This window comes from Polyodon spathula, chromosome 18 (assembly GCF_017654505.1).
Source record: "Polyodon spathula isolate WHYD16114869_AA chromosome 18, ASM1765450v1, whole genome shotgun sequence".
NCBI lineage: Eukaryota > Metazoa > Chordata > Actinopteri > Acipenseriformes > Polyodontidae > Polyodon > Polyodon spathula.
The window spans coordinates 11,556,362-11,582,034 of record NC_054551.1 but is presented as its reverse complement, the minus strand read 5'-3'; the positions used below and the strand labels follow the sequence as shown (position 1 = coordinate 11,582,034).

The 25,673-nt window shown below is 39.7% G+C and overlaps 1 protein-coding gene across 6 annotated transcripts in view; it reads left to right on the top strand.

Moving 5' to 3' along the window:
- Nucleotides 1-25,673, top strand: part of LOC121294179 (rab11 family-interacting protein 3-like) — a 92,571-nt gene that overhangs the window by 43,585 nt on the left and 23,313 nt on the right. For 4 of the 6 annotated variants that reach the window (XM_041217793.1, XM_041217795.1, XM_041217797.1 and 1 more), the window contains exons 3-4: nt 76-167; nt 20,032-20,204. In XM_041217793.1, coding sequence (XP_041073727.1) covers nt 76-167; nt 20,032-20,204 — 265 coding nt within the window. Of the gene's footprint in view, nt 1-75; nt 168-17,590; nt 17,668-20,031; nt 20,205-25,673 lie in introns of those variants that run through there. The other 2 variants (XM_041217798.1, XM_041217799.1) reach the window with 2 other exon arrangements.

The window sequence follows — 25,673 nt, the reverse complement described above, 5'->3', positions numbered from 1 at the left end:
TTTACAGTACTTCGTAGGAATTGGTGCGGTACTGCTTTACTGACATGCTTGTTTTCTCTTCCTGCCCCTGCCCAGACTCGGACAGTCAGCTGTATGAAATGGGGTTCAGTCCTAGGGCAGAGGCAATCGGCTGCCCTAAGGAGTACGATGATTATGCTGCCTATGAGGTGAGTGAGCAAGGAGATTGTGTACCTGTTCCACAGCTAGGTGGCATTCACACATTGTGAGTTAGCAGGTGTTTGACACTAGGGTTGGAGCAGTAATCAATTTTTATTATGGTGATTATTAATATCGATTTCATAGGTTTAGTCTTGACTATTTATTGTGCTGAGAATGATTCCTGCTGCCGAGATGTTCTTTTCTGCTCCTCTCCCTTCTTGCACTCAGTTAATTTATCTATGTAGGAATGCAAGAGGGATGTTAAGTGCCACGTAATTTAACTTTTAAAATGACTTTAATTCAGTTGCATGTTATGGGAGAGAGCAGTAGTATTGCTTTTTCTTAAATCCAACAATCAAAAAGCAGGGGAAGGAGTGAAAGATACTGATTACAGAATACACAGTTAATGGGAGTTAAATGTGAGTGAAATTGTGATTCTCGACAATAATGAAATGGATGATTAAAAAAAGTTATCATCCAAGCCTTATGCCTATTGCTGCCCATGCATCTATCACACTACAGTTCCTGTTTTCTTTCTGTTCACTTCATTGTATCTGTCTCCTATTTATTTATTTATTTATTTATTTATTTATCTGTATCTGTCTGTTGATCAGTTTTTATTTTATATAGCGCCTTTCATAGTGGACTACCATCAAAGCGTTTTACAAGATAGTGAGGAACAATGCATAATACATTAAGTACAGTGTAATACAGGGAATAGTACATTAATGTGTTTGCATTGTTTTTTTCTATTTATTTAAATACAGGCATATTACATTAAATACAGGGCTAAGATGTGAATTCTAAACATTGTGGATGTATGTCTTATACAGAATCATATGAATAAGATGAAATAGCAATTTAGACAATAGCTAATAGCACATCGGGCTTGAAGAGCATTGAAAGTAAGAGAGAACAAGTGGGTATTTGCTTGGGTATCACCAAGGGATTAGATATATTCTGTGAAATAAAATTGAAATGGATCAGCTGGTGATCTTTGGAAGCACAAAATAGATTATCCCCAAACAGTACCCCAGCAAATGTCTACATTTGTAGAAGTTATGTCCCTATTCCAAACGGCATCAATCGGCAATGGTTTGTAAAAGGCTCTTAAGTGAGTATAAAGTGTGGAGACCAGCCCTTTTTGTTTTAATAAAGCATGAGATAGTAACACCATAGGCATGCATTGCAGAGCGAAGAAGTAAATAAAAAATAAAGTAGTACCTGGTAAATTATACTGCAATACAAGTACAAGTGCAGTGTTGTTAAAAATAGGCAGGTGAGAAGTTTAGTGTGTTTTTCTACCAATCGCAATACTGTGATCAAATAAGAGATTATAGGACCAAAATGTAATTTGTATTGTTTAAGGGAAATACCATAATAAACCAAATCTTGCAGTCTGTGTGGAGACACTACATTTTCTCTAGCAGAAAAAGGAGTGTCAGCATCAAACCACACTGATCAGCTGCAACACACATGAACAAAAAATAAAATTAGAAGTTTGGTAAGGACAATCCTCCTGAGGATTTCTCGTAATGCAATGTATAAAGTTTGAGACTTGGCTGCTTTTATCTCCATACGAACTTGGAGATTGTCGATTTACAATTTACCCCTGTATCCGACAGGAAGAGGAAGAGGGAGTGAAGCATCGAACCGGCAAAATTAATACGTGGGAGTACATTCATTTTTATTATGGATGCATGGGATTCGTTCGAGTTAGACAACTGCATCCATTTAAGTCTGCCTCAACCTGTCTGAAAATCATACTAAAGTTAGTGAGTACTACAGTAGAGTGTAAAGATGGGTGGATTTTCACACAAAGATATTTTAAAATGCTTGACTACCTGTGTGTTTGCAGGCAAAACTGTCAGTTATGGCAGTGTTCAGAAATGCAGATTTTTAAATAAGTTATTCATCCCTCTCTGTCTCCCCCTGTACACAAGATAGAGATCTGAAAACTACGGCACAATAAAATCAGCAAGCCCTTTTTGTTTTATTATCTGCAGAAGAGGAAGTGGCCACATACAAGTATCCGTTAGCAAATCTAGGAACATCTTGTTTAAGGGGAGACTCCTGCACCATGGCAACATGCTGTTTGTTTTTTTTTTTTTTTTTTTTTTTTTTACTCAAGAGATCAAGACAGCAAACCTGTTTGTTTGGGAGTGTTAAACCCCTGCACGTTCCAAGACAACACCTTTATATCAGTCATGAGTAAATAAAAAACAAGTTCAGAGATCGACATGCAAGAAAGTAAAAAAAATATACGTGTCAGAGGGGAAAAAAAAAAAAAAAAAAAAACTGTCATGCAAGTTCCGATCAACTAGGAATAGGTCGGTCAGGTTATACCAAAAAAACACAGCAGTGGTTTCATTGAGATCTCTCTCAATATCCCACTCCGCAGAACCATTAGTATGGTACTGGTAAAAAGAACGACCAGCACAACCCACCCTGTACAATAAATGCTTGTAACACTGATGAACAGTGCAAACAGAGCATCCCCCCCCCCCCCCCCCCCCCCCCCCCCCCCCCCCCCCCCCCCCCCCCCCCCCCCCCCCCACCCCCCCCCCCCCCCCCCCCCCCCCCCCCCCCCCCCCCCCCCCCCCCCGCACCCCCCCCCCCCCCCCCCCCCGCCTCCCCCCCCCCCCCCACCCCCCCCCCCACCCCGCCTCACGACCCCCCCCCCCCCCCCCCCCCCCCCCCCCCCCCCCCCCCCCCCCATTAGAAATATTATACAAATCTCCAGATTTACAAATAGTCAACACGAATATAACAAGTTTCATAGGAAATGAAAGTGTTACCTCAGTTATGACGATATAACATACAGGAAAAAAATGCAGCAGAATTATTTGAAAAAATAAGAAATTTAATTTAACAAAAAAGTCCCACACAGTCACTGCAGGTGATCCATCTGTTGTAAGCAGACAGTGGCTGAAGAGAGAGACCCCCATGCTGGCACTCAGTAGAGACGCTCATCTACCCTTCATCCGTACGAGTCTCATCGGGGGCAAGGGAGAAGAATGGATCCTGGGATAGTCCAGTAAGGCCTGGGCATTATCAGGAGACTGGAAGAGATGATCCATAGGGCCTTGGTGAATCTTAAGAGTCGCTAGATAAAGGAGGAACGCCTGTAGGCCTCTGGAACGAGTGAATGTGGTGGGGTGGGAGAAGGCCCTGTAGCTTGGGGTGTGATGTTACTGTAGTCTGGGTAAACCATAATGTTGCCAGCTATAGACTGAGAGGCATCTTACGAATGAGTACCTCAGCAGTTTGAAATGAGAGTGCAAGGCCTGTCCCTTGATTTAGACTGGTCGGTATATATACAGTGAGCAATCATAATCTCAATGGTCTTACCAGCCAAGGTCGGGAACCACGGTGGGAGAGTTTTAGATAGAAAATCAATCAACCAGACGAAGATTATTGCGATCACAAATGTATGGAGAGCAGTCAGATCCGTTTTAAGAGCCTTGGATAAAGGACGAAAACTCACTTTGCATAGTGGTAATCTTGTAAGCAGTCTTGAGACCCATGTTTTCACTATGGCATAATATATGCTCGAAATACTGCCGACTCTGAGACATGGATGCCTCGACAATGGAGGTCAGATCCAAATCGACTCTGCTCTTTTCCCCCTTGGATGGAGATGATGCGTGATGTAGGTTTTTTTTTTTTTTTTAATTTGACAAGTTCGACATCCTGGTTGTCAGACAGCCGAAAGTAGGAAAAAACTAGTAAGAACACCTGAGTTTTTTAATATTTTAAAATTCACAAAATAAACAAGGGGAGTCTTCTACGCAGCCATCGTTCACAAAGGTCACATGATCTCACGTGGTAAGAATGTTTAAGAATTTCTGATTTTAATTGTTTGGAGACTGCCTGAATAAATTGACTGGTTTTAAAAAAAAAAATAAAAAAGGTAACATTCAAATTCAATATAAAAGATAACAAAAAGTAAGAAATGTGGCACGACTTTCTAGCCTAAGTATTGTAGATGTTGGATGTGCAGGGTGGGGGCTTTTCTCCACTTTATGCCCAGGTTTAACAGAACACAAGGCCTTGTGCAGATTAATACTCCTGCTCTTCAAGATCACTGGAGCCAGAAACAGAGCCTCCCTATTCACAGGCACATTGCTTGCTAGCCTAAAGGGTTAAAGAGACACCGAATTCATATCTCAACATATTCTGGTTGTATAATAAGCTGGGTTATACATGTGAAAGAATTTGAAACTGCCACAAAAACAGAAAATTCACAATCCATAATAACAAAAAAAAACGGTAGGACTTTATTTTTTATGTAACACCTGTTACTTAATGTATTTGACTGTTTATATTTGTTCCTAGAACATAATTTATAAATGTCTTTCAAAGATATTGTGCAGAGAAAATGCATGAATGTCTAAACACAAATTCATTCTACTGTACAAGTGTTACTGTCCTTTGTTTATTGGATCCTTTGATGGGGTATCGGTTTTATTTTACTCCTAATATAGTACAAATTTATAGTTTTGTTTTCCAAAATGAACATCGAGACATCCTTTCTCATCCAAACACGATGATAACCTAATCAGTAGTGATATGTACACTGAAATATGAAACACAAGGATATCTACCACTGTGTACAAGTGCTCTGGAACGAAGGGTGCGGTAGCAACCCTGGCTTTGCATGGCTTCCATCATATTCAGGGGTTACAGTGTGTTCAGTGGCTTTCAGCACCTCCACAATAAAAATGGTTCCGGCGCCTCTGACTGTGTATAGATTCTTCATTATAAATAGGTGCGGCAAAGTACCCTGCCCCTGGGATATTTCTTTGTTGTGTTAATGTTGGTGTATAGGTATTGGTGCACGGGATATAACTGGGTCTGTGTAACACATTATTTAAAATGTACAGTATTTTTGTATTTAGGCACGAGGATTGCACAGCACTTCACGTGCAGGTAAAATGTAATATTTGAGCACGGGGAATTGCACTTTATTAATTCACGTGCAGTTATACTGAGACTCCAATTGAATGATTTGATTAGCAATCGAGTCTCTGTACAGCTGCATAAAAGCAGCACGTCTTCACTCACTTAGTGTGTGTTTGGGAGTGGAGAACGGGTGAGAGAGGAACTATCTATACTCTATACTATATATATATATATATATATATATATATATATATATATATATTATATATATATATATATATATATATATATATATATATATATTATATATATATATATATATATATATATATATATATAAATATATATATATATATATATATATATAAAATATATAAAAATAATATAGCAATTGCTACAGCGTGCTAGAAGTGTCAGCACAGTACTTGTTTAGTGTTCATCCACGCGTTTGTCTGTCTGTTTAGTGTTAGTACTTTTTGTTTGTATATTTATTTTGGTGTCAAGTGCCTTGTCCTGTGTTTTGGTGTCTGTTTTTGTTACAAGCCTTTTATTTCTGTTTTAAATGAACAACAGTGTATTCATCATATCACCAGTCGTCTCTGCATTACTTCCTTGTTCTGACGTGACCACTCTACTGTCTTTGTGACAGTAGGGCTTCTGATTTTTTGGTTTTAACCTGTAAAACCTGATTTAAAACGCCCCCGATAGAAAATAAATTTAAATCGGCGGAATGCCAATAAACACCAGAAAAACTGGAAGGGGTTAATGAATTCACGTTGACTTTACCCTTTTTCTATTTAAAAAAAATAACTACTACAAAAATAATTATAAATACATTTTCCAGTGCTGCTGGGCAGTGTCCCACCTTCCTGACTTGCATCTATAATTGATTCGTTCTGATGCTTTAAACCTGTCCCAACCACTGAGTGACAGCACATTCCTACTTTGCTATTGGAGACTCCTCTTGCAAAATTTAAAACGAGATTACAATCAGGAGTGGAGGCTTGTTAGCAGGATGTAAAGCTGTATTACAGTTGATATGGAGGATTTAAAACACAGTTGTGGCAAAATGTACAAAAATGTCTACACACAAAAACCCCAAAAGTGTGCCCATGACCATAGGGATTTTGTTGTGGAAGGAAAGAAGGTACCATTTAAGTGTGCAGCACTGTCAAGTTACTACTATACATATTTTGACAGAACCCCCCCCCCCCCCCCCCCCCCTGAAAATTGCTGAAGCATTTTGGAAAGTAACCAAAAACACTAATTTCATACAGTACATCAAAAACATAAGCCTCGAATAAAACTATTTACATAAAACTCAAATAGCTCAAAATAAGAACCGATAAATGCAATTAATAAAACCAGAAAAGAAGAAGCCCTAATTAGTACTTTGTTATTGGTGCTTCCTCCAGGTTTCTGTTAGCTATGGTACCCCTCTGCTGGTATTAGGATACCAGCCCTGTAAGCCTCGCCTCTGGTTTAACTCAGTGGACACTGTGCTTGTTCATTAATTTGTGTCAGTGTGTTGGTTTTGGCTGATATCAACTGTTGTCTCTTTGATAAGCAGCTCAGATGGTGGTTTGTGTAATAAACCCATTGTTAGCAATGAGTGGAATGAGAATCCTGCTGACTGACAGAGGAATGTGCTGCTACTCCTTTTTTCTTTTTTAATTTAGTCGTCGCCAATTTTTTACCCCGGTTTTTCTCCCCAATTTGGCCAATTATCTATATCCTCGGCTCCCCTATTTGTTAATGTGTTGATTTCCAAAGAAGAAAAGCTGCCTTCCATTACTTTTTAAAAATTGAGTGCCAATCAGCGGTAATTAACTTCCATACTTTTTAAAGAAAATTGTAAACTAATTTTCCTCTCATCCTCTGTTGCTACCATTTTTACTGCTGTACTGTCTGAATAAATACTACTTGGTTAAAGGCAACACCCCTATTTGAATGACACATTTATTTCATGTCAAAGGTTTGTGTATCAGTTTTAGATTTGAGGGTTTAATTTTAGTTATTGTTCTTGCGTGCCCCCCCCCCCCTTATTCCCTACATTTTCACAGTGGCACATATGGTTAGACCTATATGTCTATAAAAAGATGCTCTAGAAAGCAGCTCATTTAATTGTGATGAAACTTGGTAAGGAGTATACAGTTTTTTGGATTGTGCAGTACCTAGATGTCTGTCCTTCGGTATTTGTGTTGTCTTTTGTATTTTTTTCACATAAGATTATGATGAAACTTGATAAGCTAAGCAACCCTTAAACACCAACTAAAAACACTTTTGACTGCATCCTGACTGCTGTTTCTATCTGACATTGACCTTTGAAAAAACACTGGCAGATTTCCTCCAGGGGCCAGTGTGCTTCAGTAGGAAGTGTACAGTTCTCGGCAGGGATAGGGAAACGAGAGTCTTGCTGTTGGTGGACGGGGAAGGTCTGAATCAGAATGGGCAGGGAGGAGGATGTGTTTCCTGAGCTATCTGATACAGGAGAGGGTGGAGGTTTGGGGGCTGTGAAGACAGTGACAGTGGAGGTTTGTGGGCTATGAAGACAGTGGAGATTTTTTATTTTACATTTTGCAGAACATAATGACAAAGGTACAAAAAAAGACTGTACACACACAGGAAAGATAAATACCCATAACATTTGTTAATTGGCATATATCCAGTATGTAGCAACTTAAGAGTTCACCTTAGATGTCCTGTTATAATATGTAAGTGGCTGTAATCTTTACAATATTCCTATAATATTAAGGTCCACATGTCTCAAAGGAAGTCCCTCCATGTAATCTATATAAGGTTGCTATATTTTATAAAATGTTTGTCTTGTTTCTTACTGCAGAAGTAATTTTTTCCAAAAGTAGACCGCCATTAATTTCAGAAAACCACAGTGAAACCAGGAGAGGGGAGTCTAGCTTCCACTTCAGAGCTATACACTTTTTAGCTATAGCCAATGCCAGGTCAATACATTTTATTGCATGTTTGTGAGCTGAACTCCAGTGAAGTTTCCTAGCAGACAGATCTGGGGGTCCACTGGGAAAGGGATATAAAGAATCAGCGACAGTGTCACAGACCTCCTGCCAGAACAGCTGAAGATTAGAGCATTGCCAAGTGGCATGTAGAAATGTACCCTGCTACTGCTTCCTCACATAATCCTGACCACATCTCCTCATCAACAGAGACTCCCAGATCTGTCTCCCACCTAATCCATGAGGAAGGAAGGTTTGGTTTTGGAAGCTCTTGCATGACTGTATTATAGATTCTGGATATAAATTTAGAAGGTGATTGGTCCTGATGAAAAAGAGATTCAATCTTTGTCATATCGGGCAACTTCAGCTGACCTTTTAATATTTTAATGAAATGTTTGTTTGTTGAAATTTTTCTCTTAATTGTTCATAGCACTGTTCTAAGCAGGTAATCTCTTTTTCATGCCAAGATTTAAAAATTGTTTTTAAAAATTGCCGACAAGAAGTTTTTTTTTTATCCCATATAGGATTCTTGAGTGACAAAGGCCCTTTTATATTAAAAGACTTGTGTAAATTGTACCAATGCTGTATTGAGTTAATAATGGGTCATTTGTTTTTTCCTTGATTGTTTGTGGGTCCCATTTATATATTCTGTCAGTCCCTACATCCTCATTTAGCTCAAATTTCTCAATCTGAAGCCAAGAAGGTAATGAATCAGCCTAGAACAACAATGATAAATCTATTTTGAGCTGGCCAATAATAAATTTTAAAGTTGGGAAGGCGTAAGCCACCAAAAACATATGCAAGAGTTAACTTGTCCAAGCTCACTCTAGGAGATTTACGGTGCCAGATGAATTGCCTTATTGATTTAAGTATTGTAAAAAAGTTAAGGGGGAGAGAAACAGGTATTGACTGGAACAGGTATAGGAATCGAGGCAGCACATTCATTTTTATGACATTAATTTGACCCAACAATTTAAGGGGTAAGTCCATCCATCTACTCGGGCCCTCATCTACCTTTTGCATCAGCTAAGTGTAATTTAGCTTATAAATGCTTTAAATCACTGTCTACATGTATTCCCAGATACTTAAATCTAGTCGGGGACCAAACAAAAGGAGTATTCCTTTTACAGTCATTGTAATCAAACAGAGAGGGAGAATTTCACTTTTTGATTATAAAGTGAAGTATGATAAAAATGTACTGAAGGAATCGAAGTTTTAGCAGGTTTGAGAGCGAGTCAGCACACCTGTCAGCCTGGTCTTGGTTTACTAATTGAGGGAGATAATCTATCAACCTAATCTATTGCAAGTAATTTTGTAGTCTGTGTTAAGAAGGGATATTGGCCTATAAGAATTGCATTTCAGGGTGTGTTTTTTTTTTTTTTTTTTTTTAAGGATTACTGTGATTTAAAGCCATAAATTAATTGGGTAAACTTGTAGTTTGAATTGTTTATAAAATTGGAGGGAAGCTGCCCTCTCCTGGAGATTTATTGGACTGTAAAGAGTTAATGGCTGTAGTAATTTCTGCTTCTGTAAAGTGTGTTTCCAAAACGTCTATCAGCCTGGGATAGTTTGGGCGTTTTTATGGAGGGGAAAAAAAAGAATCCATCTTTGTGTAACACCTTGTAACAATTTTTTTTTTTTTTTTTTTTTTTTGGTTCCTGGGTAGTAAGTGTTATTTCCTAATTGCTTATGCCTCAAAAGTATAGAAAATTGCTATTATTCCCCACAAACTTTGCTTTTGTGACCAGGACAGTGATATTTTGAAATTTACCTATTTTCTAGAACATTCCAGATAGATTCAGTGCTGAGTAAACTTGGAGTAACTTCTAGAACTTTCCAGTAATATAAATAGTAGTATAAATACAGGGGCCTTAAGCCCACCAGTTCAGTTTAGTTCCAGCTGCCTAAGTGGATACATATCTGCATTTTTCTGAGATGGCATCAAGAGGCTGCAAGCATCTGGCAGACGCATTTTGCTATGTCTGCGGCCAATTTATCAAGACAAGAGCGAAAAAGCACTCCATGGAAGCATCTGCTAAGATGTGTGAGGCCTACAAGGCATATTTCGGCATACCTGTCGGGGATCAAGACAAACCCTGGGCACCTCATTTCACCTGTGAGCACTGCAAAAAAATCTCTGGAAGGTAAGATGGACAATTGTTGCTCGGAATTTTATGTTATAAAATTTGTTAAAATTTTTAAATTGTAAAAGTTTTTAATTTTAAAATGTTTTACAATTTTCAATGTTATTGAAAAAATATATCATATATGAAAAATGTTGCGAGAATCTCTTACACATTAGTCATGGGTGAAATAAATGTATTTTTGTAGGATGGTACAGAGGGGAAAAGAGAGCCATGAAGTTTGCTATCCCAAGAATTTGGCAGGAACCCACTGACCACTCAAGCAACTGCTACTTCTGCATGGTGGACCCTTCCAAATGTCGGACTGGCAAGAATGCACCTGCTATCACGTATCCAGACCTTCCTTCATCCATCGCCCCGGTGCCACACTGCCATGAGCTCCCCGTACCCACTCCTCCGGAGAGAGAGAGCAGCCGTCTTTAGAAGAGAGCAGCAAGTCAGAGAGCGAGGAAGACGTTGTAGATCCAGATGACAATTTCAGAGGTGGAGCTGAGGAGAGAAACCCATACTACCCCAACCAAAAAGACCTCAACGACTTGATTAGAGATCTTGGTCTCGCCAAGTCCAGTGCCGAGCTTTTGATGTCTAGGCTCAAGCAGTGGAACCTGTTGGATGAAAATGTGTAAGTTGCAGATCAGAGGAAGCGTCACCAACCTTTTTCCAGATCCTGGAGTGCAATGAATTCCCCAAGAAGCTCACTAGTAAGGAGAAAGCGGCTTGGAGCAGCTTTGTCGCAGTGGTTCGGGGCTTCCTGGGCAATCACAAGGCTGAAAACTATGTGGAGCTGGTTGAGACTCTGGTGAAGAACTACGGCACAATGGGCTGTAGGATGTCCCTCAAAGTCCTTATCCTTGATGCTCATCTTGATAAATTCAAGGAGAACATGGGAGCGTACTCTGAGGAGCAAGGCGAGCGCTTCCACAAGGATATACTGGACTTTGAACGCCGCTACCAAGGACAGTATACCGAGAACATGATGGGAGACTACATTTGGGGGCTGATTCGTGAAAGTGATTTACAGTATAATCGTAAATCTCAAAAAACTACTCACTTCTAAATCTTTTGTAGTCATTTTTGTATTACTTTAGTATAAATACATGTTAATTTGGATTCATATGTTGTTTTTTTCTGACTGTGAACGAAAAGACACATTCGTCCGTTTTCTCATTGGAAATAGGTAAATTTCAAAATATCACTGTCCTGGTCACAAAAGCAAAGTCTGTGGGGGGAATAATAGCCATTTTCTATACTTTTGAGGCATAAGCAATTAGGAAATAACACTTACTACCCAGGAACGAAAATTGTGTTACGTAGTGTAATCATCATGAAAATCAGATGCATATAGTTCAGTATAATAGTTTTTAAACATACCATTTATTTATTTAGGGTTGTATGTTGTCTTTTCATCTAGGTTTTCTATAGCATTAATTGTATGTCTGCTTTAAGTTGCCATGACAAAACTTTGTGTGCTTTCTCTCCTAATTCATAATACCTCTATCTGGTCCTGAGAGTGGCTTTTTCAACCATGAAGATATGAAGAGAATTATATTTCAGCTTTTTATTTACCAAAAATCTATATACCTCTCTAGTCCCTGTAGCCTGATAATCATTTTCCAGTGCTAATATTTCTCATTCTAGATCTTCAAATTCAGCATTGTATATTTTATTTTTAATCCAGTTGCGTAAGAAATAATCTGGCCCCTCAGGTAGGTTTTAAGTGTGTCCCATAGGATAGAACTATTTGGGGAGGAAGGGTGATTAGTTTCTATGAAGTATTTAATCTCTTAATAAATGTACAAAAATCAGCCTGTTTTAGAAGTGATGGGTTAAGTCTTCATCTGTATGCCCCTCTCACTCTATCTGCAGTTGTTATTGATTACAGTTAAAGGAGAGTGGTCTGAGATGATCTTAGATAGGTACTGTGATATTTTCAAAAACAGGTCTTGAACAAATACATGATCATCAAAATTAAGGGCATATACATTGAGCAGAGTCCAGCGTTCTGAATATAGGGTTCCCTGGACCAAAATGTATCTGCCTGAAAGTTTGGTAAGTAATTTAGTAACACTAAAAGGTATATTTTTATGAATTAATATTGCTACCCCTCTGGCTTTCCAGTTATGTAAGAACCCTCTTCACAGGGCTATTCAGTCCTTTCACATTCCAAGTGACCCAATTCACCTGATTAGACATACTGACCAACAAAGCCTGATCTATAATAAGTGGAAGCCCCAGGGGAATATTAATAATGCTAGTGCCTCCTCGAGTTTCCTGAGTAAAAGTAATGCAGCTCGATTAGTGAACATTTCTCATAAAAGAATAAAAATTAACCAGAAGGAAAAAAAAACACAACCAAAAAAGAACACCTCTAACCCCCACCCTCAAGTGCAAAGCAAGAACACGCAGAGCACAAATTACCCATCCTATACCGAGTTACGCAGCTGCTGATACACAGCTTCAACTAGCTAAGTGAATGTAGAACCGGAACTCCTGTCTAGTCCTGGAAAATTTCTGGTTTGTTTTGTTTTAATCTTTTCCCCCTGCTTGTATACACCTAAATACAGATATTTATAAAAATCCTCTTACTATACACACATGTTTATACCTATATATACACATATATAATATATTTATCTCAGCACTTACATACATATGCATACACACATCTACAAACACACATGCAAATACACCTATACAGCAGACACAATGTCCCCCCATAGTATCTGCATATATACACAGATATACATTGGTATATATTGAAAAATAAAATAGCTGACTTATTTTAGTCAGCATAGGTAGGTACAATAATTAAAATCCAGTTTTATTTATAACGTCTCTATATTCCTTAACTGAGCATATCTATGCCTTCAAATAATTGTTTAGATGTAACACAATTTTTGTTCCTGGGTAGTAAGTGTTATTTCCTAATTGCTTATGCCTCAAAAGTATAGAAAATGACTATTATTCCCCACAAACTTTGCTTTTGTGACCAGGACAGTGATATTTCAAAATATCACTATTTCCAGTGGGGAAAATGGGTAAATGTGTGTCTTTTCGTTCACATAAAGTCAGAAAAAAACAACATATGAATCCAAATTAACATGTATTTATACTAAAGTAATACAAAGATGACTACAAAAGATTTAGAAGCGAGTAGTTTTTTGAGATTTACAATTATACTGTGAATACAGTAACAAGTTAAAACGGTGTCCGTGATGGGGGCTCCTGAGTGGCGCATCCAGTAAAGGCGCTCTGCGTGAGTGCAGGATGCGCCCTATAGCTTGGACATCGCCAGTTCGAGTCTGGGCTATTCCACAGCCGACCGTGGACAGGAGTTCCCAGGAGGAGGCGCTCAATTGGCTGAGCGTCTCTGGGGGAGGGTTTAGGTCGGCTCACCGCAGACCAGTGATCCCTGTAGTCTGGCCAGGCGCATGCGGGCTTGCCTGTTAGCTGCCCGGAACCTGCATTGTCCTGCTTCGCTGTAGCTCCGGGGTGGCTGGATGGTGAATCCGCAGTGTGTAAAGGAGCAGTCGGCTGACGGCACGTCATCGGAGGACAGCGCGTGTTCATCGCCTTTCCGAGTCAGCGCAGGGTTGGTAGTGGTTTTAAAAAAACAAACAAACAAACAAAAAGTGTGTGATAATATCGCCGCTGACTGGAAATGTGTAGTTTCAAATAACGTAGCAAAGTCCATCCTCAAGCTGTCACTGCAGTTCAAGTTAAGCGAAATTATGACGCAAGTCCTGTAGCTGTTGCAGTCCATTTAAGCCGCTGATTTAGTGAGGACATCTGTTCCCCGACTAAGCCCGGCGTAAATCATTGAGAAAGCTTGAAACTGCTTGTGGTGTTCTAAATAGTCTCCTTTGTCCCTCGAAGTCCACTGTCTGGTTCAAGGGGTGAAGTAAAGCATATAAAATGTTTCTCGATCTCTTAAGAGTTTTTTTCACTTCAAACTCCTTCAGATGTCTCGCTAAGTCAGCACTCATGTCAAGAAAAAACATCACAGCCTTGTTTTTATATAGCACTTTCCTCTTTTCCCTGTCCTGATTATTTCACGAGTTTCATGACAATCCTGGGGTTTTGGTTTAGGTATCAGGGCACGATGGGTCAGTTATCCGTGGCTCCCCAAAATGTTGACTGCCCAGTACTGCCTGTATCATTTCAGTAAAGTGATCAGATTTTTGCCCTTGGATCCTTGTGGCAAGCCCACAATACGAATATTTACAGCGTCTGCTTCGTTTTTCCAAGTCGTCTGTTTTTAGCATTTCGTTTTGTTTGATTTGTGTGCGTTTTTTCCAACTGCACCACGCTGGCCTCTGTTAGTCTTGATCCAAAGTTATCTAAGCAGTTTAAGTCCCCTATGGCAGAGAGTAGTTTGAGTTTAATTGCTCCGAGTTATTTATTGCCTTCCTTGATTTCTTTTATGTGATAAGCTATCTTTCGGCTGCTCAGCGATCTTGTTTTCTGGAGTACTGGAAGTATCGGAAGAGTAGGCCCCTGAGTTAGAGTCCTCATTAGTATGTAATTGCTTTGGTGGTGTAGATTTTTTTATTATTTCTGTTTTTCCCCGACATGCTGCAAGCATCAAGCAACAGTTCTCCTTACTGTGTTTGTTTATAATTTGGTGTTGGACACAAAACGAAGGTAAAAAGCCGGGATGGTAGCAGAGATCTCCTTACAAGCATGTCAGTTCAACACTGCAGCATCACGTGATCCCCTGTGATGGTGGAGGTTTGGAGGCTGTGAAGACAGTGACCGTGGAGGTTTGGGGGCTGGGGAAGTGGAGAGAGAGTGGAGGTTCGGATGCTGGGGCACTGTGTACTGACTCACCTGGGATGGGCAATGACAGGAGTCTGGGCTGTGCTGGAGTTTCTAGCAAGGTGAGTTAAGTATGCAAAATGTTTTACCCAATGCCTTCATCACTGTTCACAAATTTAGGCAAGTGTTAACAGTCATATCCATATTTATGTACATCTTGCTTGCAAATCTAGGGAATCCAGTTATGATTAAACTTGGTCAGGACATTCTGTAGCACAGGTTATTGAGCATGCCAATCTGTGGTTTAAGGAATCATCTGTCCATTTGTACCCTGCATATACAGTGCTCCCTCACTATAAAGTTCTCGGTTATAACACGCCTCGGGTCTCGGATATATAACAGTACCGATGTTCAAACTATAAACAACTTCTTCATCTAACTTCTGTTTCTGTCTCTGCCTATTGATACTGTATCTGAACGGAAGAAAAGCTGCGCTGGAACTTTAACACAGATATCTTATTCCACATTTATTTTATAACTAAGTAAATATTAGGCCTATTACGTGGTTATCTTTTCTAATGCATTTACTTTTTTGCTGCAAGAGGAGCTGTGGATTTCTCTGGGAGACTAGACGCTTCAGCCATGCTCCAGCAGCCGAACCTGGGGCGAGCCCATTCCCTCTTCCCCTCTCCCGACCCACTTGCCTCGCACTTGGTTTGCTTTTCTCTTGCTTCGAACTGAACTCATTAAAATGATCCACAAGTGGAAAAGTTACCTTTTTTTTTTTTTTTTGGTGAAAAATAGTGCTGATTACGTGGTGAAAGTTACATTTTTGCTTCACCTAGATGTGCATTATATAGAGATGGAGTTATTTTAGTCAGGTGTGTGTTGTTTTGTGTCTTGCCACTAAACTGGCTGCCAGGTTCATAAATGCAGTGTAAGAGGTACTGATGTAGGTAGAACTGCTGTTGACAAAAATATTACTTTGTTATTTTTTGTTTGTTTGTTTTCAGTTCCCTAGGATAGCCTTAACAATACTCCCACTTCCTTGAGCAGTGGAATGCGTTTACCAAGCAGTGACTGGGCAATGGCTGTTTGTATGTTGCATTGACTTTTACATGAGCTTCAGAACTGCTAATCCAGTTGTTGGTCAGGAAATTCTTTAGTACAAGTTAGTGTCAGAACTTGGGATCAAAAAGGCCCGTCTAGCCATCTATATGTAGCGGGATGAGGTAGGTCTTTGTGGTTTTTACCGTGATACTGAAGGTTGTACATTTTGGCAGAGCAGATACACAGATTACTGAAGACTTTCAGTGCTTAGCATATTGAATTCTTCCAGGTTTTCTGTACGGCTTAACATATAATCATACAACTAGATGCATGGATTTGTACTTCGATTTACAATGTTTTCTACTCCTTTTGGTTTCTTACATTATATAAGTCCATGCACCTGACTGTGTATAAGCGCCTGTGGTTAAGTGGGTACAGGTGCAGGAGTGATGAAGTGTGATATGAAACAAACAAGGAGTGTTGTAATCCAGTTGGAAATATTTTTATTTATAAGGTCTGGTGACCAAATAATATCGGCAAAACACAACAATGTGTATTATGTGACGTAAATAACAGCGGGTTTCAATCCCAAATAATAAACACAAATATCCACCCCACAACCATTCCTGGGTTCGTGCAGTAGTGCTCATGGTGGGTGATAGTTTATTTAGTGACAATCGTGCAGTGCTGTTTCGGGTTAGTGCTGGTCCTTGGCGACAGCTCTGGAATCTTGTTTAGCCATCTAGTAATACAGAACAAGAGAATTACAGACAGACAAACAAAACACTTACAAATGTCTATTTTTATTTTTTAATTTGTCATGGGGTCTCTCAGTCCTTACAGTTCAATAGTTTAAGCGAAGGAACAGATTGCGATTCTCCATCCCCTTTTATGGTATCACACATGACCCCTTGTTAAGAGTGCAACCGTCTCTCCACTCTGCGTCTGCTACGTTGTTTCCCTTCTGGGTCAATGTGTTATTGCAACGGAATCTCGCCTCCTTCTTGGCTGGCTGACTTCCCTTGAACCCTGGGAAAACTGTCAGACCAGCCCGTCCAAAGAACTCTGTTCTCGTTGCTTAGCGCCCTCCCAGGTCAGGAGGGAGATTTGCAACCACTAATCTTTGTATTTGTCACAGTGCCCTACAGCTGAAGAGGACTCATTCAGCATGGTTCACTGTGACAATAACATTGATAAAATGCCATATTAAAGCCTATTTGCAGGACTGAGTATGCAGCAAAGCTGCCGGGACAGTACATGTCTAGTTTTTAAGACTACAAGTTGAGACTCCAGCTGAAAGGCACTGGTTCTCAGCGGATGTCCAGCCCTGTAAATATTTGACAGAGATTCTTCTCCATCGGCCCCCTGGATATGACTGCACTGCCTCTCCATGGCTCCTTCAGCAACACAGCCTGTGTACAGTGGACTTTCACCAGGGCCAGCTGCCTGAGAGAAGACTGCAGGAAAGATATTACTCTGCTGCTGTGAAACAGCGCGGACAGAACCCTAAACCCTAACCCTAATCAGGGATCCCATGACTGTACTTCCTTCCCTGACTCCTCCTTGTGAACGCAAGCACGATGTTGTTAGGGACACAGTGTTTCTCCTGCTCGGATTGCCGGTCCCTGAGTCGGTGTTTTCTGTGAGGCTGGTAGGAGTCTAGACAGTTTGGGAAAACCAAGGTTTGTTTGTAACACTTTGTCTGTTTCTGTAAAGTACCTGCATTGTATTTTGATGTGAATGTCAGCCTGTTCTTGTTCATGTGTAGGATGTCTTTGAAATTGTGTTCAACCCTGCTTACCTTTTGCTGGGGAAAGGTCTATCAGAAAGCTGGTTGGTTACTCCTTATATAAAGATTCCTTGTTTTCACTTCAAAGTGCAGATAGACTTGTTTAAGTAGTGCTTATTATTAAATATGTTTAAAAAATTTGAAAACTCTTTTTAGCTCCCGCAATATCACTGGAACAGTTTAATTCTGTAGCTGATCTGTATTTGTATTTTGACTGTGCATTATAGATGCATTTGCTGTATTTCGAACTCTCCAATGGGCTATTTGCAATTAGACAATGTGACCTACAGAAAGGGTTCCATTAGCATATTCTGAATTAAACATTAAAAAAATAAATAAGCTAAAAACCAGTAATTATGTAACAAAACTAATAGGGGGTAAGAATTAATGGTGCCGGTAATAACGCTGAAGAGCTAAGAATGGAGGTTATTAAAGTTTAGGGTGATGGGGCTGAACAATAGTGCGGAATACTCCCAAAATCATGTTTGTTTTATCTACAGTAGTGTGCACGTTTATTAGAACACCAAGTTCCCTTTCAAAATGAAATCTAACCATTACCTGACGTACATGTGCCTCCTAAAGACCCTGAAACTTGAATATTCTATGCCAAAGCTGCTTGCCGAGCCTGTGATGCAGTCATGCCCGCTCCCGAGGATATACAGAAATTGTATACACAGGTCTGTGTCATTTCCTTTCAAGAACTGATCCTGACAGGAGAGCCTATCGGATAAGTAGTTGCTAACATCTGTATACATTTCACAAGTGTGTGTATTACACTTAATGCGACATTAATGTTGCATTCGTTTGACTAATTGCGTGTATATTGTGCACACAGCCTGTTGCTTGTTATGTCCTGCAGCAGACTTGTGCTCCACATGAAGCCAGCGGCTTGAGTCGCCCTTTCCCAGGGATCAAGCAACAGTCCGCTGACAGGCTGATTTTTAGCTCTGGCTGGAGTTAAAATTAAAAGTTGTTTTTTAGTAAACTATTATATTACTAGTATATTATATAACTAGTATATTATTCTGAACTGCACATGTTTTATTGCTGTTTTGTGTGATCTTTTATTTGTTTTTTATTATTATTATTATTATTATTATTATTATTATTATTATTATTATTATTTTTTTTACAGAAATCGTGCAACAGCTGCTGGACAGAGATACGTGCTTTGGGGGAGATTGCTTGCAGTCTCTTTCCACAGAGTCTTGCTGCCGTTTTGGTGACCTGCTTTGCATCACCATTACGAGGGCTGTTAGTACCTGTAAAAAGAAGGCTTCCCTCTCTCGTGTGGCATCCCTGTATAGTACTACCTGCGGTAACTGCAAACAGAGTAGACTCCTACCGTACTGGTACAGAGGTCAATATTCCCGACCTGGTACCGCTCCATACCAAACCGGGACAGAGGTTACTGCATCGGTACCGTACCAACCGGTGCTAAAGTCACTGAACCGACCTTGTTCCTTACCATACCAAACCAACCTGGTACCGTTCCGGTTTCAATCCGATACCGAACCAACCTGGTTCCTTTTTGTTTCGACCCAGTGCAAAAGTAGTTGACCATCCGGTACCGTCCCGGTCCATATCCTTTGCAATTCAAGCATGGTCTGCCTCCCTTTTTGTGGTGTGTCTCCAACATCAATCATGGACTTGCGGGATAGAGCAGTGCTGTCTCAGGAGGTAGCAGCTCTGCTGCAAAAAGGGGCTATTTGCATGATCGACCCTCTCTGCTGGGAGGAAGGGTTCTACTCCAGGTACTTGCTGATGCCCAAGCGGGATGGCAGCCTCAGACTGATCCTCGACCTGTATCTGAGTCGAAGGAGGTTCAAAATGTTGACGATGCAACAGCTGTTGCAGTCAATCAGGCCAGGCAACTGGTTCACCACGGTGGACCTCAAAGATGCCTATTTCCACATCCTTATAAAACAGCACACAGGAAGTGCCTGAGGTTCGCTTTCCAGGGAACAGCGTACGAGCTCCGTATCCTGCCATTCGGCCTCTCTAGCTTCCCATGCATAACAAATTAAAACTACAGAAGCAGTGGGGTGTTCTAATACATGTGCACACTAATATATGTATTTATGATTTAATTTTGTTTGTGAAAATGTTTGACTTCGCCTAGTAACAGTTTGTTTTAGCGTCTATTCTTTTGAACTTCAAACAAACAACCTATACAATTAAGCCAAAAGCCTCAACATCTAATTTGAAGTTTTCATTAAATCTCCTTTATTCCTGGCTTCCCTGCCTCTCCCCACAGCAGAATGAGGTGACGGACAGTGCGTACCTGGGCTCAGAGAGCACCTACAGCGAGTGTGAGACTTTCACGGACGAGGACACCGGCACGCTGGTGCACCAGGAGATGCACGAGGAGGTGGAGACGGACACCGCTATCGACGCAGCACTGCACTACACTGAGGAGGGGGCAAACTGGTGAGTCCAGCACTCTTTTTCATTGTAATACTGTAAGGAAGACTCCAGCACTCTCCTTCATTATATTGCTATCAACACTGCCCTATACTGAGTCCAATACTCTCCGTCATTGTTACTATCAACACTGCCCTATACTGAGTCCATCACTCTCCTTCATTATATTACTAGCAACACTGCTCTGCACTGACAGGTCCAACAATGTGTCACAGAGATACTTGGAGTAGGAAGGAGCTAAGGTTGTTATTTTCCCCACAAATGATTGGTGGAGGAAGCTGCCTGCTCACTTTTTTGTATTCGTATGCAATGAATGCAGTTCATGTGGAATCTCTGGTAGTGTTTCTAACAAAGGAGAAACCTTGAGAAGCAGGAAATGTCTACTTTGCACTTTTCAGTTTGGGAGTTTGTCTATCTAACCCCAACCCGAACAGATGTAATCAGTTAGCTGCCCTATCTCAGGAAACCGCTGAGCAACAGTACTGTTAATACCACTTAAAGGTCTAGTGCCTCTTTTCAACAAATAAAGGTTATGAATCCATGTTTTATTGATTTTTAGTGTGTGCATGTGTGTTTTTTTATTTTATTTTATTTTCATACAGAAAGTTAATTAGTTCATTACATATACAAAACATTGATAAATGTATATTTACTAGAAGTCAGTACATTGTGTGTAGGGTCACTTGCTGTAAAGAGATGTCATCTCATTCAGTTTGTATGCTCAAATGGTGCAAAATGATTTGTCATAATGGGACACCCTACACATGGCATATTGACTTTCAAAAATAATTCATTGTACTTCTGAACTACTATAAAACTTAAATGTTATAATTTTTTAAATGTAGAATTATGCTGTATGCCCGGGATGACCTCTATATACAAGTTAAGATCTACTGGCATAACAAACCCTTTTAACAGTGACTGGTTTCTCAAACAGGATCAAGACATTTAAATATTAGGGTTGTGTGTCCTGTGAAATAGCATCAGTACATGCGTATAGGGTGACCATCTTTTAAAATTGCAAAAACGGGACACCTGCTATTTATGGGGGATAGCAATGATAATTTCCATATCTCAATATTGTGGGTTTAAAAAAATAATTCAGCTAGGCTTGCAGAGACCAGTATTGCTAATACTGTTAAAAATACAAACGCAGTATAATGAAATGTATTTTATATTAATAAACAGAAAACGAGAGTTGTAATGATTAGTTAGTCTCTTGAACCGAGTCGCAATTTTCGATGACTTGACTGGAATCATTGTCGTCAAACGACTCGACTCGAGTCCCAGCCTAAAAGTCTCCACTGTACTCAAGTCATAGTTTTTATGCTAAAGTAAATTAGTCTGTTTCATTTTCCGTAACTGCAGCCCTTCTTCTGATGTGTACAAGCCCCCCCTGTTTGAGTGAGAGGAACACGTGACAACATAGCCAGAGAGAAGCAATTGAATTATTTGTTTGATATTTTCAAAATAAATGGTCATAATTGTCTGAAATGGTTTGGTTTGTCTGTGTATGTGTATATAAATATATATATTGTGAAAGGTCCTTTCACTTTTCACGTTCGTTATCCCTTTAAAAATAGACGGAGGACACAGAAAAGAAATTGATTTTAGCGCTTGCGTGCACTTTTAATAGACACAAAATCAAAATTTAAACAAAACAAACACACCTAGATCCTACTCGGAGCACTAACTAAACACCAGCAGATCCCTAACTAACACACAGGACGCTAGGCCGTTTACCTGACCCGAACATAAAACTTTCACAGGCTTCACGCAATACCTTATTTTGAATACCACTGCTCACACACACAGTCGGGCTCTTCTCTCAGCAGCAGCCTGGAACAGACTGGCTGCCTCTCTTAAATACTCTGCACCTGGCTCCAATTTACAATTACCACCAGGTGCAGGGGATTACTAAACAATAAAGCAATTAATCAATTAAACCCCATAACACCCAAATGTGCATTCTCACATGGTTTTAGCAGGGAAGGATTTTAACCCCCTCCCTGCTATCTCACAATATATATACAGCTCTGGAAAAAATTGAGACCACTGCAAAATTATCAGTTTCTCTGGTTTTACTATTTATAGGTATGTGTTTGGGTAAAATGAACATTTTTGTTTTATTCTATAAACTACTGATAACATTTCTCCCAAATTCCAAATAAAAATATTGTCATTTAGAGCATTTATTTGCAGAAAATGACAACTGGTCAAAAAATAACAAAAAAGATGCAGTGTTGTCAGACCTCGAATAATGCAAAGAAAATAAGTTCAGATTCATTTTTAAACAAAACAATACTAATGTTTTAACTTAGGAAGAGTTCAGAAATCAATATTTGGTGGAATAACCCTGATTTTCAAGCACAGCTTTCATGCGTCTTGGCATTCTCTCCACCAGTCTTTCACATTGACGTTGGGTGACTTTATGCCACTCCTGGTGCAAAAATTCAAGCAGCTCGGCTTTGTTTGATGGCTAGTGACCATCCATCTTCCTCTTGATCACATTCCAGAGGTTTTCAATGGGGTTCAGGTCTGGAGATTGGGCTGGCCATGACAGGGTCTTGATCTGGTGGTCCTCCATCCACACCTTGATTGACCTGGCTCTGTGGCATGGAGCATTGTCCTACTGGAAAAACCAATCCTCAGAGTTGGGGAACATTGTCAGAGTAGAAGGAAACAAGTTTTCATCCAGGACAACCTTGTACTTGGCTTGATTCATGTGCCCTTCACAAAGACAAATCTGCCCGATTCCAGCCTTGCTGAAGCACACCCAGATCATCACCGATCCTCCACCACATTTCACAGTGGGTGCGAGACACTGTGACTTGTAGGCCTCTCCAGGTCTCCATCTAACCATTAGACGACCAGGTGTTGGGCAAAGCTGAAAACTGGACTCATCTGGGGGTGCTTCAGCAAGGCTGGAATTGGGCAGATTTGTCTTTGTGAAGGGCACATGAATCAAGCCAAGTACAAGGTTGTCCTGGATGAAAACTTGTTTCCTTCTACTCTGACAATGTTCCCCAACTCTGAGGATTGGTTTTTCCAGTAGGACAATGCTCCATGCCACAGAGCCAGGTCAATCAAGGTGTGGATGGAGGACCACCAGATCAAGACCCTGTCATGGCCAGCCCAATCTCCAGACCTGAACCCCATTGAAAACCTCTGGAATGTGATCAAGAGGAAGATGGATGGTCACTAGCCATCAAACAAAGCCGAGCTGCTTGAATTTTTGCGCCAGGAGTGGCATAAAGTCACCCAACATCAATGTGAAAGACTGGTGGAGAGCATGCCAAGACGCATGAAAGCTGTGCTTGAAAATCAGGGTTATTCCACCAAATATTGATTTCTGAACTCTTCCTAAGTTAAAACATTAGTATTGTTTTGTTTAAAAATGAATCTGAACTTATTTTCTTTGCATTATTCGAGGTCTGACAACACTGCATCTTTTTTTTTTTTTTTTTTTTTTGACCAGTTGTCATTTTCTGCAAATAAATGCTCTAAATGACAATATTTTTATTTGGAATTTGGGAGAAATGTTATCAGTAGTTTATAGAATAAAACAAATGTTCATTTTACCCAAACACATACCTATAAATAGTAAAACCAGAGAAACTGATAATTTTGCAGTGGTCTCAATTTTTTCCAGAGCTGTATATACACTACCGTTCAAAAGTTTGGGGTCACTTAGAAATGTCCTTGTTTTCCATGAAAAAATTCATGAAATTAGTTTGAATAGGAAATATAGCAAAATGAGTAGGTAATATAGTCATTGACAAGGTTAGAAATAATGATTTTTAATTGAAATAATAATTATGTCCTTCAAACTTTGCTTTCGTCAAAGAATCCTCCATTTGCAGCAATTACAGCCTTGCAGACCTTTGGTATTCTAGTTGCCAATTTGTTGAGGTAATCTGAAAAGATTTCACCCCATGCTTCCTGAAGCACCTCCCACAAGTTGGATTGGCTTGATGGGCACTTCTTACGTACCATACGGTCAAGCTGCTCCCACAACAGCTCAATAGGGTTGAGATCCGGTGACTGTGCTGGCCACTCCATTATAGACAGAATACCAGCTGACTGCTTATTCCCTAAATAGTTCTTGCATAGTTTGGAGCAGTGCTTTGGGTCATTGTCCTGTTGTAGGAGGAAATTGGCTCCAGTCAAGCACCGTCCACAAGATACGGCATGGCGTTGCAAAATGGAGTGATAGCCTTCCTTCTTCAAGATCCCTTTTACTCTGTACAAATCTCCCACTTTGCCACCACCAAAGCACCCCCAGACCATCACATTGACTCCACCATTGCGTCTCACAAATGTTTTTCTTTGTAATCTGAACACCTCAAACTTAAATTCGTCTGTCCATAACACTTTTTTCATTCTTTCTCTGTCCAGTGTCTGTGTTCTTTTGCCCATCTTAATCTTTTCTTTTTATTGGCAAGTCTGAGATGGCTTTTTCTTTGCAACTCTGCCTGGAGTCACCTCTTCATTGTTGACGTTGAGACTGGTGTTTTGCGGGTACTATTTAATGAAGCTGCCAGTTGAGGACCTGTGAGGCATTTGTTTCTCAAACTAGACACTCTAATGTATTTGTCCTCTTGCTCAGCTGTGCACTGGGGCCTCCCACTCCTCTTTCAATTCTGGATAGAGCCAGTTTGCGCTGTTCTGCGAAGGGAGTAGTACACAGCGTTGTACGAGATCTTCAGTTTCTTGGCAATTTCTCGAATGGAATAGCCTTCATTTCTCAGAACAAGAATAGACTGATGAGTTTCAGAAGAACGTTCTTTGTTTCTGGCCATTTTGAGCCTGTAATCGAACCCACAATTGCTGATGCTCCAGATACTCAACTAGTGTAAAGAAGGCCAGTTTTATTGCTTCTTTAATCAGCACACCAGTTTTCAGCTGTGCTAACATAATTGCAAAAGGGTTTTCTAATGATCAATTAGCCTTTTAAAATTATAAACTTGGATTAGTAAACACAACGTGCCATTGGAACACAGGACTGATGGTTGCTGATAATGGACCTCTGTATGTCTATGTAGATATTCCATTACAAACCAGCCGTTTCCAGCTACAATAGTCATTTACAACATTAACAATGTCTACACTGTATTTATGATCAATTTGATGTTATTTTAATGGACAAAAAATTTGCTTTTCTTTGAAAAACAAGGAAATTTCTAAGTGACCCCAAACTTTTAAACGGTAGTGTGTGTGTGTGTGTGTGTGTATATATATATATATATATATATATATATATATATATATATATATATATATATATATATATGTGTGTGTGTGTATATATATATATATATATATATATATATATATATATATATATATATATATATATATATGTGTATGTATATATGTATGTATATATATATATATATGTGTATATATGTATGTATATATATATATATATATATATATATATATATATATATAATGTGTGTGTATATATATATA